A 15550-nucleotide genomic window follows, 5' to 3' on the forward strand; every position below is an offset into this window, starting at 1 on the left:
AGTAAAGGAATTCTGAATCTGACCCCTCTGTTGCTTACAAAACGACATTTAAGACCAATTCCACACAAACACAGCTTAAGATATGTAACTTCTTCTCTATGGGCGTACACTGCTAATAGAGGCAAAACTGTAAACTTTTCAAAGTAAAATGAAAGCAGCCAATAGTGATGTAATGAAATGCAACTTAAAGAAATAAACAAAAGCTGTTAGTCTAAGTGTGTCTGTGTGTTTCTCAGGGAGCCAGTTGGAGAGTCTGATGGAGACCATGAGAGCGGAGATTGCCGCCCAGCCGCCCGTGGAGGGGTCCTACGCCCCGCGCCGGGGGGATTACTGCATAGCCAAGTTTGCTGATGACGAGTGGTAAGCAAACATTTCATTATGCGTGATCATATTTAAGAGCTTAGTAAGACTTCAGCCCTTCAGCAAGAGGCTCTTTACTGAATCCTGAACATATCAAGCAGCTGCTCTCATGGCAACCAGTGTTAGGCTAGTTACTCAAAAATAAATAATGCATTATAAGTAAGTTATTTTGCAAGCCAGTAATTGTTGTTGAACAGAAACAAAGTCCCCAAGTGAGACACTTTACAGTTTGATTAGCTACACTTCCTTGAGACATATATGTATAATCGTGTTCCTCCCCTCAAGAACACCCGACGTTTCGTTTTACCTTGTCTCTTTCTGTGATGCGTTTGCTGCAGACACCTACAGGTGGTAATTAGCTCTCTGCCTCTGCTTTGGCCTTTCAGCAGTGGCTTGACAGTTACACACACACACACACACACACACACACACACACACACACACACACACACACACACACACACACACACACACACACACACACACACAGCGCACACCTCTTCATCATCTCCTCACCGGATGTTGGAAGTTTACAGATGGTCATGGGGACAGATAAAAGTCACAGTGATCGAGGGAGGGAGGGAGAGAGAGAGTCTGTGTCAAGAAGGTGACTGTGAAAAAAAGATCACAGAACTGATTAAAAACCAAATGTTCCCTCCACACAGGGGCTCTCCTTTCCCTCCTACATTCTTCCCTCTTATCTTCCTTGTCAGATTTTAACGGGGGGAAAATACATATTATGTTATACCGATGTCCAAGCCACCGGTGCACATCAACGTATATTAACCTTCAGGTTCTTCAGTATGTTTTGTATAAAAACAATTGTATTCCTGTTACAGTAATCCCGCACCCGGTAGTAAACATCCACTTTTGTAGAGCAAGCTCATTATGTTCATATTCACATTGTTCTCAGTTCGTAGCTTTGTATTCTGTGATGCATGTGGAATGTGGGCTTGTTTCATTAGGGGCCTAATTAGAAACTCGTCGCCTTTTAAATCTTCTTAGAACACCAGAGTCGGAGTAAATAGAAAAGGAAAACCTCTGTTCATCAGTCACTAAAACACTGTCTCTTTCTCTTCCTCTCTGTGCCGTTCTTTATTACTCTTGTAAATCTCTGATTAGCTTTAATTTGTTCTCTCGTCTTTTACATTCTGCCCATATGGCCGTAATTATTTGCCATTATTGCTTCTCGGCCATTTTGTCGTCCCCTCTCTCGGCCATGTCAAGTAATGGTCAGATAAAGAAACACTTCCTGAACTATAGGAACACATACCTTTCGTTTTAGCTCGTATATGAATTCATGAGTATGGTTTAGCTCTCACACAGAGACTTTCTTTTATTTGTCACTGATCTGGAAATCCAGTTTATTTTCATGACATTCAGCCTGCCGAATGTGCTGGAAAAAATCCAACCTTACCAAGTGAACATGTTGGGCTTTTGTGGTTATCACTAATGCACTGAAGTTATTTGCTACAAGGCAAAATGGGGCTAGATGTCTGTCCTTTATTGCAAAGAGGCCTCTTTTCCCAGCCCTGCCCCGTGCTGATAGATCCCCTCTGTCCCCGCTCACTCCCCCGGCCGGATCTTCCTCTCCCGCTCCTCTGACCCGATCACAACAGACAGGTCCTGTAACACCTTCTCCCCAGGGAAATAAGCACGGAATCATTTACTCATCTCCTTTTCCTCTTGTGCCCTCTGTCTTCATCTCCCTTTCCCTCTGTTCTCTCTCTCTCTCTCTCTCCCCCTTTCTGTCTGCCTCTCTCTCTCTCAATTATTCTATTTCTGCTGCAGGTACAGAGCCAGAGTGGAGAAAGTTGAGTCACCGGCAAAGGTTCATGTCTTCTACATTGACTACGGCAACGTGAGTAACCGTGACCACAAATTGAACTGTGCTAAAAGTGTTGCCTGTTGCATACTCATCATGAAAGCATAGTTCTGTTGTTTGTGACTCCAAACAAATCACAATGTTTAGAAACGGCCAAACCCACAACCAGAGGCGCTCTCGCATCCAAAGAGGGATTTATTCTCTCGTTCTTTCATCTATTCAAACACCAGTTGTTTGCTTAACAGCCTTTATGTATCCTCTCAGCTGGAGTTTTTTGGACAAACATGATGCAGACTTGTTTGTGTATTCCCTTCATTGGTTATGAACGAAGAGTGTTTCCTTTTTATTCCTTCTTTTCATAACAATGACAAAAGCAGAAATCCCCCGCTCTCTAGTCATTTTATTCATTTTCTGTGATGACGAAGGCATTGCATCCTTGTGAGTGCGTTTTCGCCTGCGTTTCTGCCGACGTGCGTACACATGCTTGCATCACCAAGTGGCTCACGCAGCCAACCCCCGGCCTGCGAAGAGATGTCCCACGGGGCAGTGGAGCGGCACAGTGTGTGACTGACCTTAGAGCGGGGGACAGCTCCAGGTTTGGCTGGCAGACGCGATGTGTCCTGGCATGTTGCTGAAAGTGTGATTCTCCGAGGCCGACCTGGCGCACCGGAAGAAAAAAAAAACCGCCGCTGATATCCACCTCCTTCTCCGTGGTTTTACATCATTAAAGGTTGAGTCACTCCGGCCTTGATTTCATGCCTCTGTGTCACGAGCTATTAGTTGGTGATATTGCCGCCCATCTCGGCTATAGGTCATTCCCTGAATTATGACGTGATCATTAACAAACAGCACTTCTGCCTTTTATTTTTAAGGCCAGCATTTACAGTGCTGTCAAACTCAAATATGGCCTTGATCAATCTTATTCCATGATAAACATCCAAGGCCTTCTCTGTCTAGACTCTACAGTCCAATGAACACATTAACCTAATATATGGGGGGTCATTAAATTAACTCCCCATTCTAATGGCTGCATGCGTCTGACTTTCCACCTGCATGTTCTCCCTTCAGGAAGCTTGCGGTGGTGCTCACATGGCTCACATCTGACAGGATGTTTGAGCTTTTTTACGCTTCATATCAGGGAAATGTTGTAATTATTTTGTATATATAGCAATGTACAAACTTGCATTTAGCAGTAAAGGTGAAAATGTTGGTAGGCGTGTCAGCATGAATACAGAGACAAGAGCTCATGTTGATTACTGTACTGTACATCCAATCTTTATTTTAAATATGATTGTTAAAGGCGTGGAAAGATAATGATTTCATAAAATGCGATTCCTGTTATCATTGCATAATTAAACCTGGGTTATTGTCTCTCAGGAACAAAGTGTATTTGTTAGTTTGTAGTTATTGAATGAATATCAAGCATCATTGTATTCAAATGCACACTTGCAAGTAGTAGTTCTCTTTTTATGTTTTACTGCTTTAAGTGTGTTTTATGATCAAGGTCTGACTGCCAACTTGACATCCATTGTGGTCTTTACTCTTAGCTTGTAGCTGATCTACAGAGCAGATGGAGCTTAGTGAAGGGGCTTCATAACGCTGCAGAAACAGCTGTGAAATAATTGTTAAGGTGACATACAAGCATGAAGCCCTTAAGCTACAAGATGGCATATGTCCTTCTATCACAGTTGTAAACCATCATTGTTAAAGTGACACAAAGATGTCAGAATAGATTCAGAACCGAGGTAAAATAGAAACATGACGGAGTGCAGGATGGATTTACAGCCCGAGTGTGTACTGTGTTTGATTTGAAGATGCCCTTCACTTGCAGAGCCATTTGATTTGTGAGATGCACTCTGTAATGTAAAGAAATCAGAATGTGAATTTTCATCCAGAACCATTTGTTTTTCTTATTTGTATCCAAACTGAACAGACCTTGACATCTCTGTTGGCTTGCTTTGCTGCCGTCGCAGCAGGAGAGGTGGATGTCTCTGTCATGTTTGCTTAGACAAAGTCATCATCACAGACATACACTCCAACTGTTGGAGCTTAACTTTACTATCTCAAAACCTCAGACATAAACCAAGAGTCAATCTTTTTTACCTTTTTAAAACAAGAATTAAATTACAGCTTCAATATTTGGTCTTGATAACACAGAAAAACAAATGCTGCTGTGTCAAGGTATCATAGCACAGATAAACACCCTGCATGTCTTTACTGAGTGTTTTCTGTTTCCCCCCGCAGAGAGAAGTTGTGTCATCCACTCGTCTGGCTGCCATCCCCCCCGCCTTCAGCACCCGGACCCTGCCCGCACAGGCCACCGAGCACGCCCTCGCCTACATCCAGGTCCCGTTGGACGTAAGTCAAGTGCCGAGTAGAGATATGTGTCGCGGCTGAAGGCCTCAGAATTAACTTTTCGAGATATCAACGTCTTCAGTCTCATTTTCCGCTAGCATTTGAAAGTTGACTTTTCTGGCGAGACACATTGTCTGTTTGAGTTTGACTTATCGCACGAGGTGATAAGTCTGTAACTGACAGACAGGGACCAGTTTTCATTCCGAGCAAGAAAATGATGCTCATACATAATGCATGGAGTACAAGCAGTCGGAGCGAGGACCAACACTGAGCCATTGATTTACTTTGCTGCAAACAATTATAGAGTAATTAACATAGTAGCAGAGAGACATTAACGTTTCATGGACAATTTGATAAGGTACAGTATACAATATTTCTTCAATAACCCAGCCTGCCTGCCATCCTATAGATGCATACAAACAATCTAGGTACTTCATGGGGAAGTGTCTATGCATATAAATGTCCATCTGATAGCCCAACAGCAGTTCCTATTTTTTTGCATCCTTAATCTTCTTGTTTACACAAGTGTGTTGACTCAACCTCCGGTGTGTGTGCTTGTCTCTGTGTGTGTGAGTGACCGTGTGTCAGGGGGTCAACTCATTGGAAGCCTCCTGAGCCGGCAGCATGAATAGTTTGCACAGATACAAACTGTTGATTTTTTTTTTAGGGACATGCCTGATTGGCACAGTACTAAGCCCTGCCTTAAATTGGTTGTGTGTTTGTGTGTGTGCGTGCATGTGTGTTACTTTAAAGAGTATGTGTTCTACTTAGCCTAGATAAGCATTAGGATGTTTGTTCCTAGAATTAAAGAGTGGTTTTCACAATGTACACGCTTGCTGCTGATTTGGATTATTTATCGACACTCAGTTTCCATTTTATCATGTACATCTATCTAAAGGTAATGCAATCTAATACAGCAGTCGTGCAATAAATCCTACCTTTATGAAGGTTATAGTGTTACTAGTGTTTAGAGAGACGTCAATTCAACTTTACGGGTAGTTTAGAGGCTGTTGTCGTAAATATGAGCCTGTTTTGTATTTGTGTTATTTATTTATTTTCCCTGAGCTGTAAGGACAAACAACTTAATAAAATATTCTCATTGCATTTTTAAAGATAAAAATTGTAATCATTACATTTACGGTGCAGACTTGGTTAGGGTTAAGGTTAGGATAAGTCGTGTGTGTGTGTGTGTGTGTGTGTGTGTGTGTGTGTGTGTGTGTGTGTGTGTGTGTGTGTGTGTGTGTGTGTGTGTGTGTGTGTGTGTGTGTGTGTGTGTGTGTGTGTGTGTGTGTGTGTGTGTGTGTGTGTGTGTGTGTGTGTGTGTGTGTGTGTGTGTGTGTGTGTGTGTGTGTGTGTGTGTGTGTGTGTGTGTGTGTGTGTGTGTGTGTGTGTGTGTGTGTGTGGCCGGCCTGCATGTGGCCTGCATGCATGCTGTCACCTGTCTCAGGAGTCAGTGTCTCCTGAAGGATGAAGCGGCCCATCTGTTGGTCCAGCCCAGGGAACAAAGGCACCACCTACACTATACAGCCCCCAGACACACACGCACACTGAAGCTTTCCCATGTGTTAGGGGTTGACATGCACCTTCCACCTTTCCTGCTCACTCTTTCTCTGTCACTCTGCATCTGTCTAATCTTTTTCCTGTTGTTTCTCTTTGCTCTTGGTTTGCCTTTTGATGTGTTTGCCGTGTGTTTTATCTGAAGCTTTTTAATGTGTCACTCGCACTGACAGCACGGTGCCCCACTTGTGCTTTGCCTTTTGCTGCTGCACATAGAGAATGTTGCTGTCTTTGTGTCACAACCTGACACCTGATGCCCTTCACAAAATGTCTGTCTTCACAATGGCTTCTTTGAATCATCTTCCTCCACAAGAACAAAATGATGCTGCTGTTTTCTAGTGAAATTTCATAATATCTTTGAAAGAAACGGCAGGTGCCTCTGTCAATGTTTTGTTGTTTTGGAGGAAAAAAACCTGAAAGGTGTGCCAGTAACTTGACAAAGCACAGAGCACACATCATCTCCATGAAACCTGACTGTGGCAGTTACCTCTATCTGAGCCACTGCTACCACATTTGTAAAACTATTACTCCATTTTTATTAGGGATGTGAAGTCTCAGCTGCCTGCACTCAGGACTGACTGCCACCTCTTTATTGTCACCGGTCAGCTAATTAAAGAAAGTAGCTTATGCCAAGAGTGCACTTGTAAAAAAGATGAACAACAAAATAAATTCTTAAAAGTACCACGCTCAAAAGGTCTAGCCACACAATAGTCGGCTTTAAACAACTGGAAGTTAAAAGGTTGTTATAAGTAATGCGTCTCATTAGCTCATTAGCTAACTCATTAGCATGACTTAGTCACCGCCATATTACTTTCCTCTTCCTTTTTTTGTCGTGCAAATAATCCACATATCAAGATTTTCTGGGAAAAGGAAAGATAACTAGAGAATGCAAAGTTTGAAACTACAGATCTACCCAGCCATTTCCATGTAAATAATTCAATGTATTGATATTGGATGAGCTATATTTTATATATATTTGTGAAGCATGACTTCATGAATGGGTCGTATGGCAAAGTTTTCTCATACTCAAAAGTTCTACACTTAATTCTTAAAAAAAGCATTTAAAAACAGTTATTAAAAAGCAAAGAGAATAAAATAAACATAAAACAAGCTAATATAGAATAACACCGGTATAAAATACATGAATAAAAGTTACAGTGCGTATTGATATTTGATCAATAGGCTTCATTTCCCAGTTAATGACTGATTTCCTACAAAACAATATATACACATATTTGTTGGTTGAAACTGAGTAACTGTATTGGCTTCATTAAAAAAAGGAAGCAATACCTAACTGCACTTCCAATTACATTGAATAACAGTTGGTAAAATGCAAATATGTTGACCTGATTTAACACATTGGAGTGCTGTAACTGCACATATGGCGGACAACAGAGGGTCACTAGAAGGCTCTCATTAATTTTGTATCAGCGCCTCATGAGCGTCAAAGGATTCTTGTTCTGTTACACTGTCTCCCCGCGTCTGCTTCTTATCTCTCACCCTGTGTCTGCTCTCTATCTCTCCCTCTATCACACACTGCCTCTCTCCCGCCCCGAGCTCCCCTGCAGCGCCTGTGACAAGTTGACCGGGGGGAGAGCGGGGACAAAAAAGGCCCTTAGTTTTGTGCCTTGAACAAGCTTCCCTGCCCACACACGCTTACGCAAACACACACACACAAGACACACATATACCCAAGGGCGGCTAGCTCGAAGGGGGTTGCCATGGAGACAAGACCGGGGCGAGAAAGAAGGGAAGCGAAGAGATGGATGGTGTAGGGGAGGGATGGATGATGGCCAGGGACTGATTTTTGTTTTTAAGTGTCATCCTGCCTCTGAAAATGCAGCTCCCTTGTTTTTCTTGCTTTTCCGCCCAGACTGCTGGAGGACGTGGGGTCAGGATTGCATTTCAGCTCTTCCACCTCCTTCTCCACCATGTGTTCAATCAAAGGCTGGCCTTTCACTTTCTAGAAGGTTAGGAAGAAGAGAGAGCAAGGTAACTAACTGAAGAAAGGAGGAGGGTGAGGGAGGGTGAGGGAGGGTGAGAGTCAGAGCATTATACAGTTCAGCCAAACTCAAATCTCTGGAGATAGCTGATTGGATAATTGCCGTGCTACGTGACTGACTTTGTGAGTGATCATGTAATTGTAATCGACCTGAGAATGATGTTCGCCAATGTGTTCTTCCCGACAACGCAACCAAGTGAACCTGTAAAGGCTTTCTCCCACTTTCTTAAAAGTTTGTTTCCCCCCCAACAGAAATCCTATTCCACAGTGAGGCTCATGCGTACATAAGAGGTTTTATCAGCTTCTGCATTGAATGCACTTGTGTGTTTGTGTGCATATGAAAACATAGTGATCATCCCTTTCTCCCTCCCTTTCTCCTTCTATTTTCTTCTTTTGTCCTCCTTCTTTAAACCCCACTCCTGTGCTTCCCTCACCTCCTCTTTCTTCCTTACCCCTTCTTCTATCACCCCCTGCTTCCTCAGGAGGATGTCCGTGCGGACGTGGTGGACTGCGTTGTGCGGGACATCCAGAACAGCCAGTGCCTGATGAACGTGGAGTACTCGGGCGCCAGCTGCCCGCATGTCACCATACAGTTCGGAGACACTAAGGACGATGTGGGCCTGGGCCTGGTCAAGGAGGGCATGGTCATGGTGGACGTCCGCAAGGAGAAGCACCTGAAGAAGATGGTAAGTGATGAGATGGAGGGATGAAAAGCTGGCGATTGGGAGGCGTTCGTGGTAAATGAAGCAATTTCAATAGATCTATTGAAGACATACATATAAATTGGAGGCTTCTTGGGCTGATTCTCTCCGAGTCGATTGCTTGTTTTCACTTTTAGACAACCAATGACTCTCTATTTCGATGTTCAATCATATACCATTATTATGCGTTCGAGCTCTATTTAATAACAAGAGTTAAGCCATCCCTACTCTTATGTGCATGAACTGCCTGTGTGAAATATTGCTTTTATTGAACAGTTAGGGATCCATACAGGAATGTCAGTTTCTGTACATTTTCTATTGATTCCCCAGCTCTACTCTCACTGTTGTGTGCATATGTCAAACAGAGAATCTCATCTCTCTTTCAAAATATGACGTATTATTATCCTCAACCTACTTCATGTTACTCAGTGCTGTCAAAATGCAGAGTATGGATCAATATTTGTGTCAGCGCTGTTCTAAATAGACAATGCCACCAATCAAACTAATGGTAGGAGGTGATACATTTTTTAACAGCGCACTAAATGTTTATTATTGTCATTGGCAAATGGGCCCCTTGTGTATTATTTCATGTTAAAAGTGTCCATATCCCGCTATGGCTCTAGCAGTCCTATAGCATGTATCCGCCTGGTCGTTTCCATCTCAGTTTGTCATGTATGGATCTCCTTTTATAAATGGAGGCTAGGATCACATTAAATGCCTGCAGATTTTCAAATGTGAGCACTGACACACAATACCTCTCCACACTTGTCAATCCACTGCCGCACAATTAACACACCTCTACAATTTGCCTCAGATGGCAGCCATTTTGTCAAACCGTGAAGCGTCGCTCATTTACTTTCCTCTCATTATGCTTATTCTCCCAGCAGACTCAGCGCCACTCTGTCCATGAAAGATAAAGAAAAACTGAGGATATTTATTCCTGCTGCAATTACCGCTTACGCACAAGCCCAATATTAGACACTCTGTTATTTTCGTTTAAAGTGCAATGCACAATGGAACGGACAGGTATGTCCTCTAGAGTGTAATTGTTCATAAACATAATGAAAATATATATTCCTGTACATTAGAGGCTGGTGGCAGGAACACATTTGTTCTTCCACTCACACATGGCGATGTAGTTACTAACTCATTCTTGTTCACACCAATAAAAGCACTTGCCACCTCTTTAGTTAGTCAATAAAGCACTGTGCATCATTGTAAGAGTGTTTTGACCCCTGACCTCTCAAGAGTAGCCAGGAACTATAATGCAGTCTCTGGGTAATGGACCCTATAGACAAAGGACAGTGATTAAAACCTTTCAGCCATACCACTAATAGGCTTATAGACTGTGCAGATTTAGGTTTTGTTGGATCAAATGGTTTCTATTTAGTATTCAACAGCTGCATCTCCAGCATTCGCCTCTCCCTCACTGGCTACTGACAAATGTTTTGATCTGGAGAAAGCTTAACAAGCAGCCGTGTTGCCAATGTGCTTACAAGTGACTGTTAAAGTAAGCTCTACAGCATTTCTTGTGGATCATTTAACCCATCAAGTCTGCTTCCAAACTCAAAGACCAACAAGCCCAAGTGTGATTAGGCAACATTTCAAACGCGTAAATGTGTGTCTGTTTTGTAGAATGTGTGGGTTTAGCAGTTCTGATGTATGTAGTCACTACATTGCCTAGCGAGAAGTCCTCTACCTGAGCACTGATGTAGCTTACATGGTTCCCTTTCTGGTCTTTAAGGCTTTATTAGAGATGATAAAAGATTATTGACTCGATATGGATTAGTTGAGCCCTTGGAAAAGTCCAATATGTTGCAAGGGATTTACTCCCTCTGCCGTTTTTTCAAACTTCATTTTAAAGAAATGTGTCAATATAGCTTTGAAATGCTGTTGTTTGTCTAGATATGTATAATGTTTTGGATTTCTGGTCAATTGATACAAGACATTTTAAAAAATCACCCTGATTTTTGGGAAATGACTTTGATGATTTTAACAAATCTGTCATTTTATAGACCAAATGATCCTGGTTGTTCAGAACACAATGGGTAGAGAATGAAATTGCAGCCATAGCATGGACAGGGAATGTTTTGATGTTGTAAATCAAAGCCATATGTTATTCTTTCAGTTTCACCCATCCCTATATGATATGCACCTTCAGACTCCTGCTTTCGATGAAGGCCTTGACATTTGACATATATTTGCTGTGAAATGTCCCTTTTTTTGTCATTTAAAATAGATGTAGAGTCATTTGTTTGCAGGGTGCATCTCTCATGAACAGCGCTGCAGCTGCTGCTGGTGCCACACCAGAAAATGTTATCTCGCAGGGGCAGTGGAGCCAAGAAATGTTCCAAGAAACAACCTTTTGTTGACCTCTGGATCCGTGCCCCCATTCTCCCCCTCTTTTATAGAAAGTTCCCCCCCGAGCCTTTGATAGTGTGCTATCCAAACCGGCTCTCCCTGAGCTCTTTCTTTCCTCCTTTCTCTCCTCTCACTCGTCCAGACTATCAGCCTCCTTGTAAGAGTGACTTTTGTCCTTCATATCTGTTCCATTTTGGCTCTATTCTTTATTCATTATCCATTCCAGGGGATTGGAACATGGTCATTGTAATCTGTACTCTCGCTCTAAGCATTGGGTAACAGATGGGCCCTAATATTCACTGGCACTTCAGTGACTATCAGTCATAAGTGCACTGAAGGTTAACACCAGTCTTTGAGGATGGCATTGTCCCAAGAGAAGGAGAGCAGAGAGGGATGTTTATCCATTTGGGGTTTTATGTCCTTTTTCTAGAGTATCTCTGCCTTTAAGCCCCATTCACTGATGCTCACTATGTGCACCATATGGATGGATTTAGTTGCAGCTATACTACCGCGGCATAGGATAAACAGTCGTTGGGAAAAGTGTAGGCGAAAAGAGGATCGTATGCACGCCAGCTGCTTGTATCCAATTTGAGGGAAGAGGGATATTAAAAGGGAGGCAGGAACTCAAAGAAAGAGGCTGATGGAAAATCAGTAAACCAAATTAACAATTGATCATCTGTTCTTAGTGAGGAGAAACTGACCGAGTGACCAAGAGCTGTCGGGTTAAAGTATATTTGGCCTACATTTTAAATATATTTTGGGTTCAAGAGTAGATGACCCAAAAATGCAGATTAACATCATATATGTATATATTCTATGTGCACACACATACTGTATTTACACTTACAGTAGACAGATTTAATGTAGAGTTTAATCTGTTCTACATATGGCATATCATGTGTAGTCCTCCTGCATAAGGCTTTGATTTTTAGATTATTGACTGAGAGCGATATCATTGCTTGATGACCGGCACAGCTTTGGAAACAGAAGGGACGTTAATGCGCTTTACATTTTCTACAGTAGACACAACAGTTCAGGCATCAGGGGCCAGTAACTCGCATATTTTCTCTTGAAGAAAGACTACATCCATCGGGTCTTCACATTTTTCATGTCCTTATTTCTCCGTCTGCTCATTCTCTCTTTCACCACTCAGACATGTTCATTTCAGATGTAGAGCTTGAGAAGAAGCTTTTGTAGAAATCTTATTTGATTGCTGCCAAAGTCTCTGTAATGGCCAACACGTTGTCAGGTACAATTGCAACATGAAATCTTAATGTTGGTACCATTTTAACTGTTGGCGAAGCAGAACAGTAACGGTTGCTCCTGGCAGCCATAGTCAGTGTTTAGTGCCAGGCCATTTGGTCTGATTGCCTTGAGTTGTGAACAAAATCTGTTTCTTCCCTTCAGTAAAATCTAGGAAATGCGTAAATAAGAGTGCAACGATTTTCCCTGTCACAAATCGCAAGTAAGTGTTTATGTTCAGTCAAAAAGGCATCAGCAAAAACGTAACAATAGTATAACTTAAAGGGGACATTTTTCCCCACATCCAGAAATGTTGATTTGGAGTTCTATTTATTTTTTGGCCTACATTCTTTAGGTGTTATTTGCTGTGTCTGTCTGCATTCTGTCCAATATAAGATACCTACATGCAGGTAATGCAGCTCAAAAACCCAACACCACTGTCTTTTTCCAGAAATCATGACCTTGTTATTCCAGATTATCTACACACCTTGTGAAAGAGACATTGCTGTTGAGATTTCTACAAATGTAGTTTGTTGTCCCTTTGAGCTTTACAGATAAAGCAACAATCTATTTCTATTATACTGGAGAGAATGAAGACATGTAGACATCACTTCATTCTTATCAATATCTGCAACACTAAAATAATACATTGCAAAATAATCAAGGACAATATATCTTTTTGATTTGGGGGTTTCACTCTTGAGGTATAATCTGAACATCTTTTTAACATAAGGAATTATTACTTAGAATATGACAGCTTTGGCGAGCAGAAGGTGACGGGCGTTTGCCCAACATGGATAATAAGCTTCCTGTTGGGTTCTTTGTGTGTTTAAAAACACAAGCTGCAAACCACATTTGACTTTTTCTTTCTTACTATGACCTGAGACGTACACACTGTATTCATGCATTCTCCACCTCAGGCTCAGTAGAGTTACTAAGCCATCCTTAAAAAATGTACTGGCAACATCCAGTGCTTGAATGGCACTTTGCCTCACTGGCATACACTCACTCACTGAAACACGGTTTCCACTCATTGTTCAGAGTCTGCTTTCACTCGATATTTCCTCCTCTCATTCCATCGCCTTTCATCTTCTCCACTGCTCTCCTCTTCATCACTTATTTCTTGTTTATTTACTTCTTTACCCTGTACTCTCCGTTCCTCTTCCACCTCCATTTCCCTGGCTTTTGCACAGCATTATTACTTATCTTCTCCACGCAGAGACTTCTTTACTAATGCACATTTCCTCTTCTCCCGTTGTTCTTTGTATAACCTTTGCTATTTGTGTTATCCAAACTGAGCTTGAGGATTTCATTAGTCTGCGATGGGAAGCGGTTCGTTTGGCTCCTGCGTGCTTTGATTTGAATTTTTTCTTTGGTTGCCCTGTCATGATGAACAATAATCCCCATGAATTAAAGTGGAGAGGCACTCAGATCAGACCTGTGTTGGCCTCGCAATGAGCTGTGATTTAAAAATGCTGTGAGTTAAAATGCTGTTATCTGCAATTATTTGCAACTTGCATCAGCCCATTCTGCCCTGTGAGCCCACACTGGGTGACATTAATGCCTCTTTGATGACATTTTAAGTGAAGGCATACAGTAGGGAGACGCACATTGTGTGTAGGCTAACATTTAAATGAGAAAAAGTGTGGGCTTAATAGATATCATATTTACTAATAATGTATTTGTTCTTTCTACCTGATTGGGTACAGGAATATTTAGTGCCTGCAGCGACTATCTTTGACTTTGATATATATTTTTGGTCGCAGATGTGGCTGTGTTGAATTTGTCATGACAGCTCAATTGGAAGATGGGTGAGTGGTTAGAAGCACTATCTTTTGTGCTCTGCTGCTTTCACCAGTGTTTCCTGTCAGCGACGGCCAACTACATGACTGATTCAAACTCTGGCTGCCCCTCCCCCCCCCCCCCCCCCCCCCCGGTGCCAGGCGTCTCGCCCGGTCACCTCAGCTAACTGACAGCGGTGCTAGCCCCCCAAACTTCATTAGCGTTACAAGCTAATGATCTCCTGTTTGCTAATTACAAGTCAATTACAAACTCGGATGTGTCTGTCAATCCTTTGCCAGCACAATTATTTTCAATCAACAACAACAATGAAGCCTTCTGTATCGACATCGGCCTGGTTTTCATTAGGTTCTCTAAATAAGGAAGTATTCACACATCTTTTTGTGAAGACATGCTTAAGATCTTCATTAAGGTATCACAGAGTTGTGTGTGTCAGCAGGAAAATAAATGATGGGGAAAACAGCTGTTATGTGGCTCCCTGAGAGTGAAAGCTGCAGATGAGAATCCTTGAATCTTTAATTAGCCAGCATCCCCCTGGGAAAGGAAGTTTTGTTTTTTCCATTTATCTTCTCTCCTGTAATGTAGCTGTATGATGCCTTGTTCTTCATGTATGAGGGCTTTTGAAGTACCATTTGGGGCCAAAATGGCAGCCTTTAGATTGTGGCTCATGTGAGATCATCAGTGTCTTTTCACACAAACTGCCTCACAGGTAGTGGGGGGTGGTTGTCATTGGAGTCCCTGGTGTAGTTAATAGCGGCTGCAGTAATTGTGTTAATGGGGGTAGTATCTGTAGATGAAGATGAAATGGTGTGCTTAGAAGTGTAGTCACACCTAGAGCTGCATGTGAGGAATCCATACAGGAAATCAGGAAGGAGGCCCAGGATGCCTCGAGGGATGGCTTCTTCCATTTATCAAAGAGCAGTTGTGCTGTTTGGTACACAGCCTACAGTGAGGAGGCTCCTGTGATGGGGTCTGCTGCTGCCGTACTGCTCCGGCACTGCTTTGGACACTGATGATTTGCCTCATGGGAACATTGGTGTTTCACGGTACCAGAATAGGGCCTTGTGGGCAAACGTTTCATGTCGTGTCTCTTCTCAGCTGTCCTCCAGCAGTGAGAAAGAACATAGGACACATGCTGGTATCTCATACACAACTGGTTTTTTTTAAATATAGAATGGAGGCAAACAAGAAAAATGCAAAATGTTTAAACCTCACACAACCAAAGGAAATGAATGAACACAAGGCGGGGATTAAAATGTATGTTTCCCAGTAAAGCAACAACATTGTTATCTATACAGTAGATGGCTATTAGCGGACCACCAACGACTGACTTTCAGGCTACTGCCC

The 15550-nt window shown here is 42.3% G+C and overlaps 1 protein-coding gene across 1 annotated transcript in view; it reads left to right on the forward strand.

The window, feature by feature from the left end:
- The window catches only part of snd1 (staphylococcal nuclease and tudor domain containing 1), a 180094-nt gene that overhangs the window by 155619 nt on the left and 8925 nt on the right, over positions 1-15550 (forward strand). Inside the window, exons 19-22 of the mRNA XM_079656361.1 lie at positions 237-360; positions 2152-2221; positions 4430-4543; positions 8582-8785. Of these exons, the coding sequence (XP_079512487.1) occupies positions 237-360; positions 2152-2221; positions 4430-4543; positions 8582-8785 (512 nt within the window). The remainder of the gene's footprint in view (positions 1-236; positions 361-2151; positions 2222-4429; positions 4544-8581; positions 8786-15550) is intronic.

The sequence above is a fragment of the Notothenia rossii genome (genome assembly GCF_949606895.1).
Source record: "Notothenia rossii genome assembly, chromosome: 10".
In the NCBI taxonomy this organism is placed as follows: Eukaryota; Metazoa; Chordata; class Actinopteri; order Perciformes; family Nototheniidae; genus Notothenia; species Notothenia rossii.